The sequence below is a fragment of the Cetorhinus maximus genome, chromosome 3 (assembly GCF_964194155.1).
Source record: "Cetorhinus maximus chromosome 3, sCetMax3.hap1.1, whole genome shotgun sequence".
Taxonomy (NCBI): Eukaryota; Metazoa; Chordata; class Chondrichthyes; order Lamniformes; family Cetorhinidae; genus Cetorhinus; species Cetorhinus maximus.
Window position 1 is genome coordinate 142,218,595 of NC_135881.1, and position 20,691 is coordinate 142,239,285.

Consider the following 20,691-nt stretch of genomic DNA (forward strand, 5'->3'; position numbering starts at 1 on the left):
CAGTAATGTACAAGTGAGCAAGGTTCTATAAATGTAGACAGAATGGACCTAGTTTTAGGATGGGGAAAGTGAGGGGGTCATTATATTATCTTAAAACAAAGCTACACAGGATCACATCACCAGGAATACTAGTTAGGAGTGGCTCCCAGCTGGCTACAACAACAAAGTACTGAACTTTAACTAGGAGACAGAGCTTGAGATGCAGTCATTAATAATGTTTGCACACAGACTTCCTAAAGGGTTTAGGGTGTGCTTCCTTTCCAGGTCCTGATGAGACATCTGGCAGCAAACGGGGAGGGTGCGGGGAGGGGGGGCGGGGGGGGGAGAAGGTGGGAAAATAGGAGAAAATTGGCTGTAAAGGGATCCCTATCCACATTGTTAAAGCCACCTTCTTGGGGCAACAATGTATCGAGATTTCTGTGAAAGTGTTGATAAGTCTAGACTAGCCCATCCCAAGAGGAACATATTGATGTGAGTGGCTGACTTGAGGAAAGAAAGCAAAGTAAAAGATTGCAAATCAAATGGAAAATAAGTTATTAATCAAATGAGCTTTTCTGGAAAATTGGGAAAAGAAAAGATGAAAATTGTCTGTCTATCCTTGCAAAAAATTCCAGAGTGATAAACTGGGCTATATGTTTCAGTCACTAGGTATGATTCAATAATTCAGATGTTCATAGGTCAGTGCTGATGCTGGCATTGCTCGCTTAACACTGAGTCAATTGGCAATGTCAGTTGTCAGCCCTGTAAGGAGCTCTGTTTGATCACACTTGTTACCCTGCTAGTATGGCTAATTCCAAACAGGCATGGTCTGCAGCTTGAATTGATAAACATCAAAAGCCAAGCATTGTAAAAAAAAAGAAAATTAAATATTCATAATATGAAGCACTCATTGCCCTTTCTTGCATGCTTATTCTTCTAGTTCATCTGTAAGCAAGCATAGAGCAGTTAAAAACATCGATCCATCTGTTCATCATATAACTGTAGTCAGTTTAAGTAATATCCATTTGCATGCTTTACTTTCCATCTTAAGGAGTTTTTTTTAGCTGAGGTTTGGGACTTTCCATTGGAAAGTATGTTGTAGACACTTGGATGTACACAATGCGCTGTATGAATGATCAGTAATTCCAACAGGCGATCAAATCTGAATTTTGTGAAACCTATTTAGCCTAAAGGTACAATCAAAATTCTATTTTCTAATGCAGTGTATAGAAAAAAACATATTCCCTGCAATTTTTGAGATTTCAAATGCAAAGGGTGAATTAACACAGCAAAGTTATATATCAGCCATTTTGTTCAAGAGATTAATTTCTGTATTATTCCTACCCAAGTCACCACAATCTCCATCACTGAACTGCATAAGATACAACCAGAAAGTGATATTAAGGATTGCACTTCAGAGAGAGGTATGACTATTATAATTTTCAACTTTAAACCCACCTATTATATAATTGCCATTTTTGAATCCTCCATTTGTCTGGTAGTCTTTCATCCATCTGGCCCCAAGTCAGATTATCATCCCTACAGCTTTAACAGTCGCAAACAGCACAATTACAAAGTGGCTTTTGATACACAGCAAGAGTTCACTTACAAAATATAGCAAAAGACACTTGTCTGAAAAATATGTGTGTCTTTTGGTTTGGTTCATTCTTAAATGCTGCTAATAATTTATAAGTTGTTGTAGCAACCATGAATAACCAGCTTCAAACCCTCAATGAGTGAGGAGGTGCCTACAATGTGAGCTCTCAGAGTGCATCCAACTCCCATGGCCCCTCTTTTTTCGCCCCGAGCCAATTCTAAATTATATTACAAGAGCAGTCTCTATCTATGTTGAGAGTGCTTCCATTAATTCTTTGAAATTCCAGAATGCAAGCAAGATTCTCACAAAAAGAACTCTCATGCTAGAAGTAGATGTTTCCCAGTGCTGTTCCATAATTACAACACAATACCAGCATTGTCATGAGGATTTCAATAAAGCGTAATGGTAGGCACATCAAATTTTCATCCTACGTCCACTTCAGCTGTGAAAACTACCCAGCAATGTAATAATAGACTTCATCCTGCCAACCTCGGGTTGTGTCTTTGTGCTATTAACATGAGGGTGATATACTGGTGATTACCATCCAGTGTTTGGAGTAATTAGAGGTGATGAATTAAAAGTAGCAGAGACCATTGAGGCAGTTAGACCATAACTGCTACATTGGGGCAAAGCACTTTTGTCGCACACCAATGTGCAGTGATTGTGTAAATGCAGCCTGATTCCTGGGTCAACAGAGGAGGGAGTTCACCCTGCTTTGTTTTTGAATCAATTGGAGCCTTCATACCAATTTCCACTCCAATCTTAGCTTATGATACATTAAGGTTTTGGCTTCACACTGTAAGCCTCAACTTGTGGAGAGTGAATGCACCATAAAATATTTCCGCGTCAATTTACTTAATAAACCTAGTGACAACATTGAATAAGTGAGCTGACAAATAGCCTTAGACATACCTTTCCATTGGGTTGCCTTTCCTCCTGATACTACATTACAAAGTAACAGCATTGTCATTTAAGCATAGGAGAAATTCATTCAAATTACAATTTAAATATCTAAAGTTTAACAATGTGAACTAAATAGTACAGAATTATTTCCATCCAGACACAAACATTTACAATTAAAAAATTGCTGGGGCCGTTCCCGAATAAGTTGTTTAAAGCATGCTCTACAGACCAGAGGACGGTTGGCTGGAACAGCAAATCATATAATATTTGAAGAAAACAAGCACTAAGTGACTTTGTTTGATTGTCACCATTGCACTTAAACTCACTGGGCCACTTTTACCTTGCAAAAGTGTCAGTTTGACCAACAAAATTTGTCAGCAACTTGAAGGTGATAATACTACCACGCACACCTAGGCTTGGGTGTATAATTAGCAAGTAACATTCATGTCACACAAGTGGCAGGCAATGACCATCTCCAACAAAAAAGAGTGTAACAACCTCCCTTTGACATTCAATGGCATTACCATAATCAAATTCTGGTCACCAAACTGACCAGAAACATAACTGGACCAGCCACATAAGTACTATGGCTACACTAGCAGTTAAGAGGCTTGGGTTTTCTGTGGCAAGTAACTCACCTCCCAAGTGACGGAATACTCTCTAATTGTCTGGATGAGTGCAACTCCAGAACCATTCAAGATGCTCAATGCCATCCAGGCCAAAGCAGCACATTTGATTGGCGCCTCGAGCACTACCTTAAACATACACTCTCTCCACCACTGGCATAACATGGCTGTAGATGAAACCATTCATAAGACGCACTGCAGCAAATCACCAAGGCTTCTTGAACAGCATCTCCTAAACCCACAACTTCTAACACCTAGGAAGACAAGGTCATGAGATGGATGGGAACACCGCCACCTCTAAGGTCCCCTCCAAATCACACACCATCTTATCTTGGAAATAAATCGTCCTTCTTACATAGTCCCTAGATAAAAGTCCTGGAGCTCAAACCAAAAACATTGTGGGATCGCCTTCACCACATGGACTGCAGCAGCTTAAGTAAACAACTCACCACCACCTTCTCAAAAGCAATTAGGGATGGGCAACAAATTTGCCAGTGATGCCTACATCCTGTGAATGAATATTTAAAAAGAAAACAATTTTAACAGTAATTGCAAAATAAGCACCCAATATTTTATTTGCTTTCTTTTAATGTAATTGTTGCAATTTCTGTGTGTTAACTGGTATGACTGACAATCAGTCCACTGCAGCACACACATCTGTCACTAATATAGCTTGTCAGAAACATAAATAATATCACGTTCTAGTGCATTATCTCGATAATGTGCATGTGGTTAGTTATAAAGGAGAGCTCTGACTATCTGGCTCAGTGCCAGCAGTTCCCCGCATTTTTATAATTAAATACCAATGTCAAATCAGTATCCTGAATTTTTTTAAAACACTGTGCGTCATGGCTGTTCAACATATTGACTAATGATTTTCACATATGTACCCCTGAATAGAAAGCCTCTAAGCTGATTAAATCATGACAATCGCCTCTGACGTTAATCCCATTCCATCCCAGTAGTTTACGCATCTAATTCATATTCTATGTGATGCAATACACAGAACCCTCGATCACAGTTCTTCATTCATGCCACTTTCTAGCCTGCACTGTTATAATGTGAAACATATTTATTTTAGAGAAACAATAACCCTTTGAACATCAATCACCTAACGCACATGCTTTCTGTCTTACAAACAAGCACATACTGGGTGCTATCAAATTAAACAGAAAAACAGATCAATTCTTCATCCATTGCAGCTATTGATAAACTAAAAGTTACAGCAAAATTAGCCAAACAGTCCTTAATTCTGAATGAAGCCTTTCCCCTAAGGTGCTGAGATATTATACTTAAGAACGTCTAGTGAAACACGAGGCAAAGCACATGCTTATGTCTGTTCCCATAGCTAGTTTTTCCTGGAACAGGTCGCCAGCCTGTCATCAGTGGCTATAAGTTGAGGCAAGCCATTCCACATCTAGAATAGTTGACCAGGAGAGCCTGCCATAGGCATATCGGAAGGATTTATATGTCGATAATCAACCTGTTTGGCCATGTTATGAATGCACCTTCCGTGGCAATGACACCCAGGAGCAGGACTCAAACCTGGAGCTTCTGGCTCAGAGGCAGGGACACTACCCACTGCACTACAAGACCTCCTTTAAGATACTATACAGCCTGATCTAAATTCAGTGAGGTGTGACACTGGTGAAAACCCAGTTGCTATTATGATTACAAAACATTGGAAATTGCATCCTCATTCCATTTTGAGGCTGATATAGTCACACAACTCACAAATTGTCAGTCGCTGGGTATCAGACAAAGATGAACTGAAGTGCATGAAAAGGAGCATTAAAGAAAGCTACCCTCTCAACCTTCAAATACAATCTAAAAACCTAAAACCTCACACATTTCAAGATTACCTTCTAAAACATTTTCCATAGTGCACTGTCAAATCGCCAAGTTTCATTGGATTCCACTTACTTAAGGTTGCAACCTGGACTCTGTCTAGGTCACCTATGGGGTCAACTGAGGAAATGAGATGATTGTGTTTGCAGAATATGCTGCCTTGGTAATCAAAGTTATGAAGTTGGGGTGATTGGGGTTTGGGGCTAGGAAGAGGGAATAAGAATTTACAAATGCAGCACCTTGGACTTATTCGATTCCACAGTGAGGGGTCTGAAACAGAGACAAGCAGTATTTTGTTGATTTTTTTCTTTTAAATTAGTTGCAATATTACACAAAATTCAACTTAATTTTTCATAATTGTGGTAGAATCTGATTTTAAATAATAATTCAATCTTTGCAAGGTAGCTTCTTTAATAAAAAAAATCAAGATTTGAAAATTCTAACAATAATGAATAGAACTATTATTGCCACTCTTTAATCATTACAGTAATAATGAATGTTCAGCATGATTTATGCCAGAATAGGTCTCCCATTCTAACATAAAATATGCTTCTTATTATCACCGATAAATCACCATCAATTTAGGGAGCACAATTTTGGAACATATTCGTGCTGGCTCATTCAGTCAATTCAATTGCTCACTTAATTTAATCTATCTATTGATGACCACTTACATAACTGTTACCTGTTTTCAACCATAGGCGGAGTTAACATAGAGTACAAGCCATACATCCTACCACATGAATAAGTATGAGATCACAGAAAAAGAGTAAACATCCTGTCACACAAATATTTTTTATGTCACATTCTTGTTTATAAGCACTTGATATTGCAGCAGCTCATCATATTGAAGCCCCAAAAATACTGATACCATAAACCTTGGAAATAATCTTTCAAGCACCTGTGATACCCAAGCACTGACTGGTTTATCTCAGCATTCCCACCATGATAGGCTACTGAGCAGAAACCAAACACTTACCCACAGGTAGGGAGGAAGCATCTGTGGGACAGTCACTTGGGCTAGATAACACACCTCCTAGTGGATGGTTTCTGAGCAACATTGAGAGTCCAGATTTTTAAACTCTGTGTCAGGGGCTTCCAACTGTGGATCCTTCGAGGCAGCAATGGTGGCCATGGAGCTTGGACTGAGTTTTGACAGCTGCGAGGCCCCTTTAAATGTTAGTATTTTTTTCTGTCCGTGGGTGTAGCTTAATCATCTGTTCTTCAAGGCTTGATTGCTGCTACAGCCACAGCCTGTAAAAAGGTGCGTTTTCACTTTTTTCAGTGTAAACACTGCAGTTTTAAAACTTCCACCCTGGTCAAGAAATATTCCCCCCACCCACCGGTCAACCGCTCACCACCGCCCGCCTATCCCTTGCTCAATGAACCTCCTCCCCTCTGTAAATTTTCACTCTGGGGCCACATGAAATCTGAGGCATTAAAATGCGGGTCACATCAGGAAAAAGTTTGGGAAGCGCTGTTCTATGTAATCATTACCAATTAACAATGAAAACCCAATACTGGTGAGGAAAGCTGTATCTCAGTTGCAAATGAACAGACTTTGACCAAGGCTTTAATGTCCACTGACACTGCTCCTGCATATTTATATTTTCCTTAAGCCTGAATACATTGGGTTAGAAATTTGTCATCTTAGACTGTGGCACAAAACGGATTTACAAACCAAGACAAGGTTGGGCTAATGAGGAACAGCAGACCAGGAAATACGAAGGTCTGTGGTCACTGGAATTCATGAGGCAATATTACCTCCAGACTTACCCTACATAAGCTGCTCTTATACTGGAAGTATTCCTTCTGCAGTAAGTTACTATAAAACCATTGTTCCACAGCCCAGCTTTGTTTTGCTTTGCATTTCTCTGAATACTCTCTGTAAATTGAAAATTGCAGTTCCATTGCAGTCAATGGAATTCAATGTTAGGCACTGTGTATTACAGGCGGCTGATCTGATACTGCCCCTTTTGCATCCCTTCTTGAGACAAATTTCCACCCCATTGTATCCCATTTATATGAGATACCTGTGGTGTTTTGGTTATATACAATACTTACTCCAAATCCAACGATCGTGCTTAAATAGTTGCAATCGCACAATGAATTAATAATTTGATGTAGAGAAACCTCAAAAAGCAAGAATGGGCTGTTTCTGCACTAAAATCATAATGGAATTAAGTTATATTTGCATCAATTTTAATTTTATTAACTTCATTAAACCTTAAAAACACTGAGATATTCCCATAAAACTTTGAAGTGAAAAGTGCTTAAGGAAAGCAGTGTACAGCTGCTCTCAGCACACAGGGGACAAGTTACTGTACCATGGATTGATTTTTTTCCCTTTAACAGCTGAAATTGCTGAATGTACATCAAACAGGTAATTTAAGTGTCTCTTACAACATTATTACATTACTAAAACCTTAGTATTGTCAGCTCCCTCAATCTCCTTTTCATTACACTGGCACAATCAAAAAAAGGTTTTTCAGATATGTGGCAGGTCAACGCAATCAATCTGCAGTCTCTGTTAGCCATTAATAAACACAGAGCCACAAAGTGCTTAATGAGGAACAGCAGGACCAGGAAATACTGGGGTCTGTGGTCACTGGTACTCATGAGACAATATTACCTCCAGATTTACCCTACATAATCCGCTCTTGTACTGAAGGTGCTCCTTATGCACTAAGTTACAATAAAACCATCATTCCACAGCCCAGCCTTGTCTTGGTTGCTATCTGTAAATTGCAACATAGACGCGTCAAATTTTGTTTTCTCGATTTACATGCAAAAGCACCAACTTTCCTCAAAAGGGAGCCCATAATAGAAAGACAACGATGTTGAAAGCATAAGAGGTTATTTTTGGCGGGTAGAGGGGAAACCACGATAGCCGGTTGGATCTTATTGCAATAGGATGTCGAAGAAGAATCAAATAATTAAATATTTTGATGTGAATAAACGAAGGGATCGGCACACTGAAAATGACATTCGACAAATGAAGGAAGTGTCCTGGCAAATCGAACGGAAAAAAACCCCCCCAAATACTCGAGTAAAGATGCTCGAAGCAAAAAAAGAAAACAATAAAAACAAAATCGATGTTTGTCTGTTTATAATTGAAGTGAGGTGAAGACTCTGGTCATTTCTGCCTGGGACGAATCTTTTATCCGCAATTCTCGGGTTACGGGACCAGAAACTGACAATTTGGCTTCTGATAAAGTAAAATCCCTATTTGTTTTCCTCTTCAAGCGCAGTTAATGCTTTATTTGTTTTTTAACAGTTTGATTTTACAAGAGAGGAAACACAACCATGAAATAATACTTAGCGTCATTGAACATAATAAAAAAATAAGACCTCCCCATACCCCGAACTGGAGAGCAAAATTGTCCCTATTCTGCTTCAATACCACGCCAGCAATTAAAAATAATAATAATAATTAATAACCGGTGAAAATGAATGAACAAAAGTGACACTTCCCTTGTAAATGTTCAGGGTGCTGCAGACAGACAGCTGAGGAGGGACTGCTGGAGATTTATTATGGCCAGCCACAGACGGAGGCACCTCTCAGCTCCTGCCCTACCCAAACAGCAGCACAGAGTGAGGGTCGTGTTTGCCATTCTTATGTCTTTCCTCACTTTTAGCGCCTGTGCCACTGTTTAGCAACTGCATTCCTCGGCACATCGTTCAAAATATGTGCGCAGAGTTGAAGTGACAAAAGTATCCAGTTACTTTTCAGCACTGTCAGAGCTCCTGCCTGCCTGCCTGCCATGGCAAAGCACTGACGGGAGATTAATACCGGTCACAACTAAACACACCAGTTCAGGGACATGTGAGGGGAGGGAGTTGTACTTAGAAGATAATAAAGAGAGAAAACGCAAGAGTTTCTATCATATACATTATGAATAATAATGATAAAGAGACCTACATTGAGTGCTGTGCCTCTGTTGCCAGTCCCTGTGTGTCAGTCCATTGAAGCATGCAGTCAGAGCTTTCTCTTGCAGCATGCAAGAGGACGGGCTCGGAGTGTAGAAATCCAGCATTTGCCCAGGGCTGACTGCGAGAACATCCATACAGTCAAACATGACGACAGGCTGTCCACAACCTGCGAAGAAAAGTGTTTCTCCTCTCTCTCTAGGTGTGGGCAAATTTGCAAAGAAAAAGTTGTTCGAACTCCCATCAAAACTCTGCCCTTATATTTTTTTTTCCTGCCCTCTTTTTCTTGGCACGTAAGAGCTGTTGGTCTTTTTCCCAGAGCAGAATCATGAATTATGACAGACAACACAACTAAAAGCCTGTAATTGATCCAAATGATCGTTTACCATTTTTCCCCCAAAGTCAGATACGGCGCTCAATTCAAAAAGAGAGAGGGTGAAGGGGAGGAGAGGGGAAGTCAAGCTGCCTAATACTCAGCCTTGGCAGCTGCCCTTTCGCTGAGAGTCTCTTTCGCTCTTGGCTCTGTGGGACCCGCGGAAATCTCCCGATCCCTGGCACAATTTGAACGATACAAATCTGCAGCCGCAAAAATAGCTCCGCTCACCCCTCTTGTTTTCCAAAATGGCTCGTCCTGCTTTTGACCAGCTTACTTCCTACTCCTTATGTCACACAAGCACAGTAAAAGATTGAATTGCCTAATATATGCAAGTGAACTTTCTCTGAACCCTACCCAGGCTGCTAACCTTCAAATGACCCAACCTAGCCTGACATCACCAGCTCCCAGGATTCCCACAGCACTTCATATTTCCAGAAGCCAAGCAAAGCAGATACAAGCTGCACCTAACAACTATTGAGTAGGAGAGGGAAAATCCGATGCATAAAGCTATTTACCGAGGAAGCAATGGTTCACAATATGCCCCCACAAAATCATGCGCACGAAACTTGCTGCATTTAATATTGGCAGCAATGGATTTTTATCCCAGTGAATGGGCGAATTAATTAATTTTCACTTGAACTCCTGCTTTCTATTGGTGAGTTAGATACTTTATTTTGCGCTAATTGTGGGTAAATTTATTCTGCACGACAATGACTAATTCAAATCAATTATCAAAATAAAATTACAGCAGTTTAGATACCCAGCTTCTGGAATTGTCATAAATAATTTTTTTCCCCCAAATCCGACATTTCAGTGTAACAGCTTGGACCACATATGAATGTTAAGATTTTCTGACAGGTCAATTTGAATTTTTGCTGGATGTTATCTGGCAAAAGATAAACAGGGACTGTATAATGCAAAAGTAAAAGTATACTGCAGACGCTGGAAATCTGAAATAAATACAGAAAATGCCGGAGATAGTCAGCAGGTCAGGCAGTAGGCAGGCATTGTATAATGCATGGCACAATTCTGAAGTCATTGGCACTATCTATCACTGTTCACAAGAACAAAATCAATCAGTCAGTGCCACAGGGAGCATCTCTGCTCAAAGGAAAACTTCTTTTGACAAACGCTTGGATGTTTTGACAATTTGGAAACGTGATCTACAAGTTATTTCACTTTTGAGAAAATAGATGGATTTTATGTAGATTTTTCTCACCTGCATGGAAACATTGCACATACATCATAACCAAACAGTGAACAGACAAATTCAATCCAATTATTCCCCACCCATTTCCCTTGAACAACCATTAAAGCAGATGGTAATTGATGAGTGATTGGCATTTGTTATTAGAGTGGGGACAATGCCAGCCCAGCATTTTAGAGCCAGGACAAGTGGTGTCTCTGACACCCTGCCGCTGGGCTGCCTGCTGCAAGGACAGAAATGCCTTTATGTCAGTGACTGAGAGAATTAAATGAAGAGATGCTCCTATGGTTTCCAGTACTGGAGAAACCTCCACTGTTTCAACTCTGAGCCAAAACATCTCTCTGATTGCAGGGTCTGAATCAGGTAAAGCAGTCATCCTTTAGTACCTGCATGCCACAGAAGGTGAAATGCAGCACATCTTACCTATATGATCTGTAGATGAACTGTGTATTTTCCCTTTACATTCATATAGAGGCTTCTGTACATGGAGCTCCTGAAATGTTGAGATAATTGTGAATTTAACAGCATCTTCCACTCCTATCACTAAGCTGCCGTGACTTTACTGGGAAATAAAAGTAACTGTTGAAGGAATAGTACAGCAACACAAAACAAATGTTTTTAAATCAGATATCTGTTCAGTATGAAAACAGAAACCTAATTTAGAAATAAGTCAATGCTAGTAGAAAAAGCTAAACAGTTCACTGAATACAAAAGGTTTTTTTTAAACAAATAATCTGCAGGATAAATAATCAGACTGAATTGTCCAGATCCCATTAAAATAACCAATTTACACTCCAATTTTTCAAAAGAATCTTTTAAGATGTGTTTGTCTTTATCTATTGCTTATACAAACAAGGCTTTATTCTGAATGAATAACACAAGAAAAAAAATCAGAAGTTAACATTTTGAGCTTACATAGGCAGGTATACATCTGCAGTTTGGGCCTTGCAATGTCTCTAACAGATGCGTCAAACTATGTGGCAGAACAAACAATGGCAAAATATGAAGTCACCAGCATTCTTTATTGATTTCCATTTATCTCTATAAATGTTCTATTCTTCTTCTCTGAACACTGGGGGGCTGAGTGTACAATTTCACAGGTACCAGAACCCTCAAGTACCTCACCTAAGAAACTATTCTTCATAAGTATGAGCCTAAAATGTGAATGTCAGGTCAAGAAATCACAACGGAGGCTCACCCTGCCATCACCAAAAGTTTACAAATGAAACCGTCCACCAAATGTGATTAAAATCCTTCCAGAGTACCTGAATTGCGATTTCTTCTCTCCTCAGGAAATTTCCACCTGCCAGTTACAAATGGTGGTGGAATGGTCAGCAGCAGGAAATGTGGTAGAGTTTTTTCACTGTCTCCTTCCTTCCTGCTGCTAGTTCCAGAATTTTCTGCGAGAAATGGTGTGGAGTTTTGAATACACCCAACAGTATTTGGGTGAGCATTTTCAATTGATGTGCTAATCAGTTGAATATACCAGCCGACATATTTTGCATCATTACTGCCATTGCATTCTCAGCATGTAGCTTTACTAAGGTAATAGAGGGGGAATTTAAAAATTAAAGGGCCACTTTGCTTAGTGCCATCAAATTCATTTCCAGTCCCAGGTTCCAAACCAAATAACTGCAGGTGCCAGAGCCATTTCAGTGCCCCAACCAAGCCGAGCAATTCAGTGGCAGCAGATACAGCGCCAGAAGTCTGCCAAAATGTTTGGGAGTGACAATAGCGCAACAGGAATTAGCTTGGTGAAATGAAACTGAAAGTGACAATGAAAACTAATTTCATAGCCAACACTAAGTACTTTTAAACTACTTCATTTATTGCCCTGATAACTTTTTGTCTCATAAGGTTTTTCATAGGTACTTAACAAGATAACAGTAGTGAGAGAAGAATTAATGCTCAACAGATCGTTTTGCAGATTTGCTGGCATTTGCTTGTCTCCTACTTCATGTGTGGTCTGAAAACCGGGGAGATATTTTTTCATATCTCTGCCCTTGCATTGTCATAAAAACATAACTATGTTTAAATATCATATTTGAAATGTGTTGTATAAATAGAGCACATCATAGCTAGAATGTGATAACTATCTCAACTATGAGACTGACCATAATTCCCACATGACTCCTTCACTCATGAGCTATCTGGCCAGACTCACTAGTGGAGATAATTATCATGTGTCACTGCTGATCACAAAATAATCTTATTTTCATATTATTTCTATAACCGCAGTACACCACAGCCCAAGACTATTGGTTAAAACAGAGCAGTATCCTTCTAATAGGACTACTGGACTTTGGTTTCTAACCTTTTCACATTACATTTTATACCATACAATATGATATTCCCTCTACCACATTGTAATGATCGCAATGTTTGGTTCTTGAGAACTCTGTTATGGTGTGGCTAGTTTGCATTCACAATTGATGGTCATATTATTGTAAGTAAGTGACACAATACAAAGTTATATCCTAAATTAACAGTTTTGCAAAGAAAATGCTTTGAAAATCCCCTTGAAAGAGACAATCATTAAATTGAAAGATCTGCCTCCGCTTTGTAAACAACTTCCTTCACGATAACTGTATGGTACTAACTTGATTAATTAGGCTGCATGTAAAGATGAAAAACGAGAATGTGCTGTCATAATTATTAGATACTGTTTGAAAGGAAATAATACTTGTGTTACTTTTATACTACAAAGCAAGTACAGTATTAATGCCATCAAATTTAGCAGTAGTTCTAATTCAAATGTTATCATACTCTGAGATGAATTTGACAAGAGAAAGAAAGAATTTGTATTTATAGAGTGCCTTTCATTATCATTAGGCATCTCAAAGTTTTTTAAAAGCCAACAAAGTGCTTTTTTAAGTGTAGTCACTATTGTGATATAGGAAATGCAGCAGCCAATTTGCACTCAGCAACTCCCACATACAGCAATATGATAATGACCAGATAATCTGTTTTTTGTGATCTGGTTGAGGGGTAAATATTGGCGAGACCACGAGTGATAACTCCCCTGCTCATCTTCAAAATAGTGCCATGGGAATTTTTATATCCACCCAAGCAAACAGTTGGGGCCTCAGTTTAATTGAAAGATAGGACCTCCGACAGTGCAGTGCTCTATCAGTACTGCACTAGAGTGTCAGCTTAGATTTGTTTTGTGCTCAGGTCCTGGAGTGGAACTTGAGCTCAGAACCTTGCGATTCAGAGATAATTGTACTACCAACTGAGTCATGGCTGACACACAAATGACACCCACACTACCCCCCCACCATCCTTCTCAATCCTACCACTGTCTTTGGATTGTCGGACTGCTTAACCAACATTCAATGCTAGATGAGCTCCAGTTTCCTCCAACCTCATATCCACAAACCCCACACCCTAGCCACAGATTTATCCTTCTCCCTGGCCATATTCGCAGGCTGAATCAGGCTGCTTGAAAAATCAGTAAGGAATTGAACTTCGAGCTGAGCTTCTGACATCATACATCCCAAAGACTGCCTATTTCCACCTCCTTAGCATCACTCACATTTTCCCCATCTCAGAACATCTGCTACTGAAATCCTCATCCATGCTTTGTAACTCCAGGCTTCATAATTACAATGCTGTCATTACTAGTATTTCGTTCACCACCCTCCATAAACTTCAGCTCATCCAAAACCCGTTCCTATCCCGTGGCAATTCCACTCTTCCATCACTACTGCCCTTGGTGACCTGCAATGGCAAATGTTCCCCTACATACCCAATTCTCATCCTTGCACTTAAATCTCTTTCATGGTTTTGCCTTTCCTAATCTCTGTAACCTTCTCCAATACTACAATCCCACTGCCTCAAACTCTCTGTACTTCTGATTCTGGTCTTTTGTGCACCCCCTGATTTACAGTATCATTTTCAGCTGTACCTTTGTCCTTTGACCTTAGGACTTTTGATTTGGAATTGCATCTCTAAACTCCTCTGCTTCTCCACTTCCATCTCCTCCTTTCAGAGCCTTCTTAATACACCAAGGCTAGCATCTTCCAGTCGGCGAGCGTCGATTGTGCGTCCCGACGTCACCCCGCATCATTTAAATTGTCAGTTCAGCGGGCACACATCCGAGTCGGATGCACACCCACTGACCTGTCAACAGCCTAGTTAGGCCATTAAAAAAACAATTAAGCTCATTAGTGGACCTGCCCGTCCAAGCTTAAGGTTGGCAGGCAGGTCAGGAGTGCTGGTGGCCACCTGAAAAAGCGTGAAACCTCATCTGCGGGCGGGACGAGGTTTCATTGCTGAATCAAAAAATTAAGAGACACTTTTAATTAACATTATGTCCATGTCCCAACTCATGTGACATTGTCACATGAGAGGACATGGATGGTGAATGAAATTTTCACTGCGGTTACTTTTTTACTTTGGGAACCGATCTCCCTGAGGCAGCACTTCTGATTTTAGGAATCCCCCCCCACCCCTGCCCGCACAGGAAGCGCATAGGGCTTCCCTGAGGACATCACGCTGGGTGGGCCTTAATTGGCCTGCCCACTAAAAATGGCGGCGCGCCCCCAATCAGGGGCACCAATCAGAGGGCCACCCGCCCACGCCCGCCCTGCATTTCCCTCCCAATGGGGGGGAAAATTTTGCCCAAAGTTTTTGATTGGCTCCTTCTAACCTCTCTCCCTTTGGCTTGGGCTCCATTGCTTACCTTCTGCTTCTGTGAAGTGCCTTGAGATGCTTTTCTCCATTCAAGTGGTTGTTTAAATGCAAGTTGTCACTATTTTTGTCAATCTTGCATGACAGCATGACAATGTGCTGGATCTTTCTGGTGCAGGGCAGCTGGTCACCTGCCCTGTTAGTTAGACTTTCTTTCTGTATCCTTCAGCTCAAAATATTTTTGCACAGTAACCTGTTGGAAGTGCAAGCTGATAATGGCATGACGAGAGATAGGGCATCTGGGACTCAGTGAATGGTGGGATATAGTGTGTCCTTAATCAATGTGATTTAAGCATTAAGTAACCAGAGGAATAACTCACAAGGAGAGTAAATTAGAGTCAAACCAGTACAGAAAGAGAAATGAAGAGAGAAAGAGTGATTGAATGAAGAGAGAGAAAAAAGACAGAAAATAAACATAAGAAAGAAAATAACATTTAAAAATTGTCTTTTTAAAAATCTCTAATAACAATTTGTCGCCTGAAGGAACATGGATTTTTAGCTTGGCGGGCAGGCGCGATCGGTGGGCCCAGGATGGGCCGGGAAATGGAGCGCTGACCATGATCGTCCTCCGACTTCACGCTGGCTGACCATTAAGTTGCATGCACTGAAAAACTCAGCGCTGCTGGGGAGGGGAGTGGGAGGAGGCTGGGCGATGACCATCAACGCAGGCATAGGAGAGCAATGAGAGAAAGCTCCCTGAAGGCAGAGAGCTGCCTCAGGGAGCTGCAGACCCGAAAATGTTCCAATCTAGTTTTAAAAAGCAAAAAAAAGATGTCTGAGCATCACAATCAGGCACCTGAAAATAGAGATGATAAAAATGCTGCCCGCAGATTTTTATTTTTATTTTATTTTATAACGGAAACCTCATCCCGCCCTTGGATGAGGTTTCATGAAAAATATAAAGGCCACCTGGCCGATTTGCCCATCTGCCAGCCATACGGATGGACCGATGATGAAAAATAGCAGAAAATTGCATCATTAATGGGCTTAATTGCCCTCTTAACTGTCGGCGGGTGTGCTTCCATCTTTTGAGCTCGCGTGCATCATGCGAGTGCGCAATGACGTCCAGACACTCGCCTGATGTCATCTCTTGCGATTTCACACCCGATTGGGTTGGGCATGTGCCCCCTCCCCCCAATCAATGTAAAATTCAGCCCTATGTCTCCATTTTAATTTTTTTCAATTTCTGCACCAGAAACGTTGTTTGGCATTATATTAATAATTAACTTGTAATTAAAAAGGCACTTACACTGTTCATTACCAGACTTAACTATCAGTGGAGAGTTTAACAGGGATTAATGTAAAGATCCAGTAAATTGTTAAAAATAATAGGGAGTTTAAGGGTGTGAGGCTGCGTATGCAAAGCAAACAGTGGAGCTCAATAAATAGTCCTGCAAATTGTGGAGAATCGGATATCTCTTAATCTGCTGAACTTTCTGGCCAATTTGTGCATTAATAATGGTGTGTTTCGCTAACATACCATTATTTTTACAGCAAGATCTGGTCCAATGTAAAATCACATCCAACTAAAACACCTCTCACTTAATAGATTTTTAAATTCTATTTTCTAAAATCCCAAAGAAATCCTTTTTATATTGAATTGTAAACCAATACCTCAAGGAATAATCAGGTATGTATGTGTGCATCTAACTTGGCCAGGAAATTGATGAAAATGAAAATGATAACATTTTTAAAAGAAACAAAGTATATTTTGTTTTCCTTATTTTCTAAAATTCTTCTGGATTCATTTCAACAAGCAGAATAGCATAACACTGGAAAACTAAATAAGCAATTTGCAAAGCACTCACAATGTTGGAAATCCACTTACAATATATATTTGTATGATTGTTTGTCTCAGGCATTTACACAGTGAAAAGCTCTAATTTGCAAAGTTGCAAAGAATTTGTGAAAATTGCATGTAGGTGTGGTGATCTAATCCCTAATTTTAATGGACTAGATTTTGTGGTCAGCAGCTAAGCAATGACACTCAACCCTGACCTTGAAGAAAGTAACCCACCTCGATCTAGCAATATCTGTGGTGCAGCTTTCCCATTTTTCGGCGAAAGTTTAAATCCGGCACCAAAGTCAAGAAGTTCTCGAGGTGTCCAGCAGCAGCGATGTCAGCAAGCAGGTTAAAGAACCAAAGATAAAAGCAAAATAATGCAGATGCTGGAAATCTGAAACAAAAACAAAAATTGGTGGAAAAACTCAGCAGATCAGACAGCCAACGGTGGTTGACAGGGCCCTCAACCGTGTCCGACCCATCTCCCGCGCCTTTGCTCTCACACCTTCCTCTCCCTCCTAGAGCCATGATAGGGTTCCCCTTGTCCTCATTTTTCACCCCACCAGTCTCCGCATTCAAAGGATCATCCTCCGCCATTTCCACCAACTCCAGCATGATGCCACCACCAAACACATCTTCCCTTCACCCCCCCTGTCAGCATTCTATAGGGACCGTTCCCTCTGGGACACCCTGGTCCACTCCTCCATCACTCCCAACACCTCAATCCCATCCCACAGCACCTTCACATGCAATCGCAGAAGGTGCAAAACCTGCCCCTTTACTTCCTCCCTCCTCACCGTCCAAGGGCCCAAACACTCCTTTCAAGTGAAGCAGTGCTTCACTTGCACTTCCTCCAATTTAGTCTACTGCATTCATTGCTTCCAATGCAGTCTCCTCTACATTGGAGAGACCAAACGCAGACTGTCCGCAAGCATGACCCAGACCTCCCTGTCACTTGCCTTTTCAACACACCACCCTGCTCTCATGCCCACATGTCCATCCTTGGCCTGCTACAATGTTCCAGTGAAGCTCAACGCAAACTGGAGGAGCAGCATCTCATCTTCCGATTAGGTGCTTTACAGCCTTCGGACTTAACATTGAGTTCAACAACTTCAGGTCATGAACTCTCTCCTCCATCCTCACCCCTTTTTGATCTCCTTTTTTCAAATATTTATTTTTTAATTGTTATATATATATATATATTTTTCCCACCTATTTTTATAATTATTATTTTAAACATTTTTTATTTCCATTCATTGTTTTATCCCCACCTTTTAGCCCATTTCGATCTTTTTTCCCACACCGTCCCCTGCCCCCACCCCACCCCCACTAGGGTCATCTGTCACTTGCTCATCCTGCTTTCTACTCTTAATGTCACCATCAGCACTTCCTTTAGCCAGTATCGCCACCATCAACACCACTTTGACCTTTTGTTTATGACATCTTTTGCAATCTCTCCTTTGTCTCCACCTATCACTGGCCTTCTATCCAGCTTCACCTGTCCCACCCCCCCTTAAACAGTATATATTTCACCACATTTTTACTTCTCTTTAGTTCTGAATAAGAGTCATCCGCACTCGAAATGTTAACTCTGTCTTTCTCTCTACAGGTGCTGTTAGACCTGCTGAGTTTTTCCAGCAATTTTTGTTTTTGTTCCAGGTTAAAGAGCCAACCACATTAAAGAATTCTCACGGACAGCAAAGCAGGAAGGTAAAAGTATTGAATCATTTCACCTTTACTTTTAATGTTCAGACAGCAAAACTATGATGACAATTATAAATTAAGATAGCTAAAATATAAGCAAAATTGAGAAAATTAAAGTATTTGGAATCTTCACCATAATGAAAAAAAATACACAAATATAAAATTAGCTTTTCAGGACCATTGAGGGGTGTCTTATGAAGTTATCAGACCATTAAAAACTGTTAACACCACATTAGCCTAGGTGTAATTTTTTTCAAAGTTGTTTACAGCAAGATTAACAGTGTGGAAGTGGAAGATTTTGTCAATTCATCAATTGCTTAGGGATTGCAGTCTGGAGAACATCAACAGCACACTGACTGGAGGAGTATTGAATCACTGGCAACAACTTCTGGATGCTTGTTTTGTTCTACACATGTGCTGACTCCCAAAGTTGCGATCAGTTTCAGAGGAGTAATGGCAATGGACACTGACAGTTTTGCTGTCATTACTGCCATCAAACCTGGATCATTATGTTCTTGAGTAGTGGGGATGGTTGGTATTTTATAACCAATCCCCTGTTGACCTGAGAACTTGGCGATGAGTCTTCTTAAGTAATTTTTACACCTGATCGCATCAAGAGTCAAATACATATACTGAGAATTATTTCAGGGTTTCACTTACTCTGCTTCCATAACTTTGATGGAAGTTTGGTGGAAACCCCATTTACACGTGCACGCAGCATGACAAACTTCAAACAAATCCATCCCCATTATGCGGAACTAAAGTCACACATAAAGCAGGCTAAGTTAGGGTGGTGCTTCTCCGAGAGACATTAACAAACCTGGTTGGCTGGTAGAGTGAAATAAAAGTAAAATATTACAGTTGCTGGAAATCTGGAATAAAAACAGAAAGTGCCAGAAAAACAAAACAGGTCTGGCAGTGTCTGTGGCGACAGAAACAGAGTTAAAGTATTGAGTCCAATGACTCTTCTTCGGTTTTAATAACATGTACAATGGTTTACTGGGCTGCTAGTCCAGCCCCCAAAATTGCTACACTATGACTTTTACTTTAGACTTGCAAACTCTGGGATTGTAGCAATCTCCTCTGGTGCAAACCAAAACTTATGTTGCAAAATAAAGCTTGTTTAAAAAATAAATTTAATAAATGGGGGAGAGTTACCTTCTCCTGGATGTTCACAGCGCAGGGGTTTGGGTAGAACAGGAGAAAACCAATTTAAATTGTGTGCATTTTAGAGCCAGGAAGATAAGATATTGATATATACTCACACATTGCCTCCCTTACCAATTGTGGCAAACAGTTATAGTGCTGAAAATTCCACCCCTCCAGTGACCAACAAGAATTTCGATACCTTTGGTGTATGAACAAACACCTTTGATATGACAATCGACATGCCGTTGTAAATCTTCACAAAAAATATACATTTAAGAAACTTCAAAATTCTTTGAAAGTAAAGCACAAGATTGTATTTTTTAGAGATTCTAACTGGAAAAGTTAACTTGCAGGAAGAAGCAAAATAAAAAGTAACATGACTTAACTCAATTGCTTCATCTTTGTAAACCTGACTTTAAAAACAAAACTAGGAACTGTTCCTAATAAGAGCTACCATTAGCTGAAGGCTTCCAATGCTACCAATGATATAAAGTAACTAACACTTTATTCCTCAACCCAATAGACACATATTCATAATGAAAATTAACGCTGATTTTAATGGCCTTGGCTAAACAAATTGAAGATGCAAATGTCTCAAGCAGCAATGGACTCATTGTAAGGTTGAGACAATAGGTGTATTATGAACATGAGGCCATAGCTTCCAATGGATTGCCACTCCGCTCCTAATTACTTACCCCAAAATGAAGCCACTCCTTTCTCGCCTGACTTTCCGACTCAAGCTGGGTGAGAAAGGTTCAGTGTAGCCGGTTCCCGAGGCCTTGTGTCGAGAGCAGCTGAATCGGAGGTAAGGAAGCCACGTCCCCTTTTTTACAACATTTTCTGCAGTAAAGTAGGTAAGGCTAAAGGTCCCAGCCACTTTCAGAAGCCAGGGAGGAG

General features: G+C 40.4%; 1 protein-coding gene across 8 annotated transcripts in view; it reads right to left on the reverse strand.

Moving 5' to 3' along the window:
* The window catches only part of LOC144678947 (retinoic acid receptor beta), a 573,064-nt gene that overhangs the window by 270,247 nt on the left and 282,126 nt on the right, over window positions 1-20,691 (reverse strand). Inside the window, exon 1 of one of the 8 annotated variants that reach the window (XM_078539062.1) lies at window positions 8,876-9,613. The exons of 4 other annotated variants lie outside the window; for them this stretch is intronic. In XM_078539062.1, the coding sequence (XP_078395188.1) occupies window positions 8,876-9,032 (157 nt within the window). In that variant the 5' untranslated portion in view covers window positions 9,033-9,613. Of the gene's footprint in view, window positions 1-8,875; window positions 9,614-20,691 lie in introns of those variants that run through there. 3 more of the 8 variants (XM_078539064.1, XM_078539066.1, XM_078539069.1) reach the window with 3 other exon arrangements.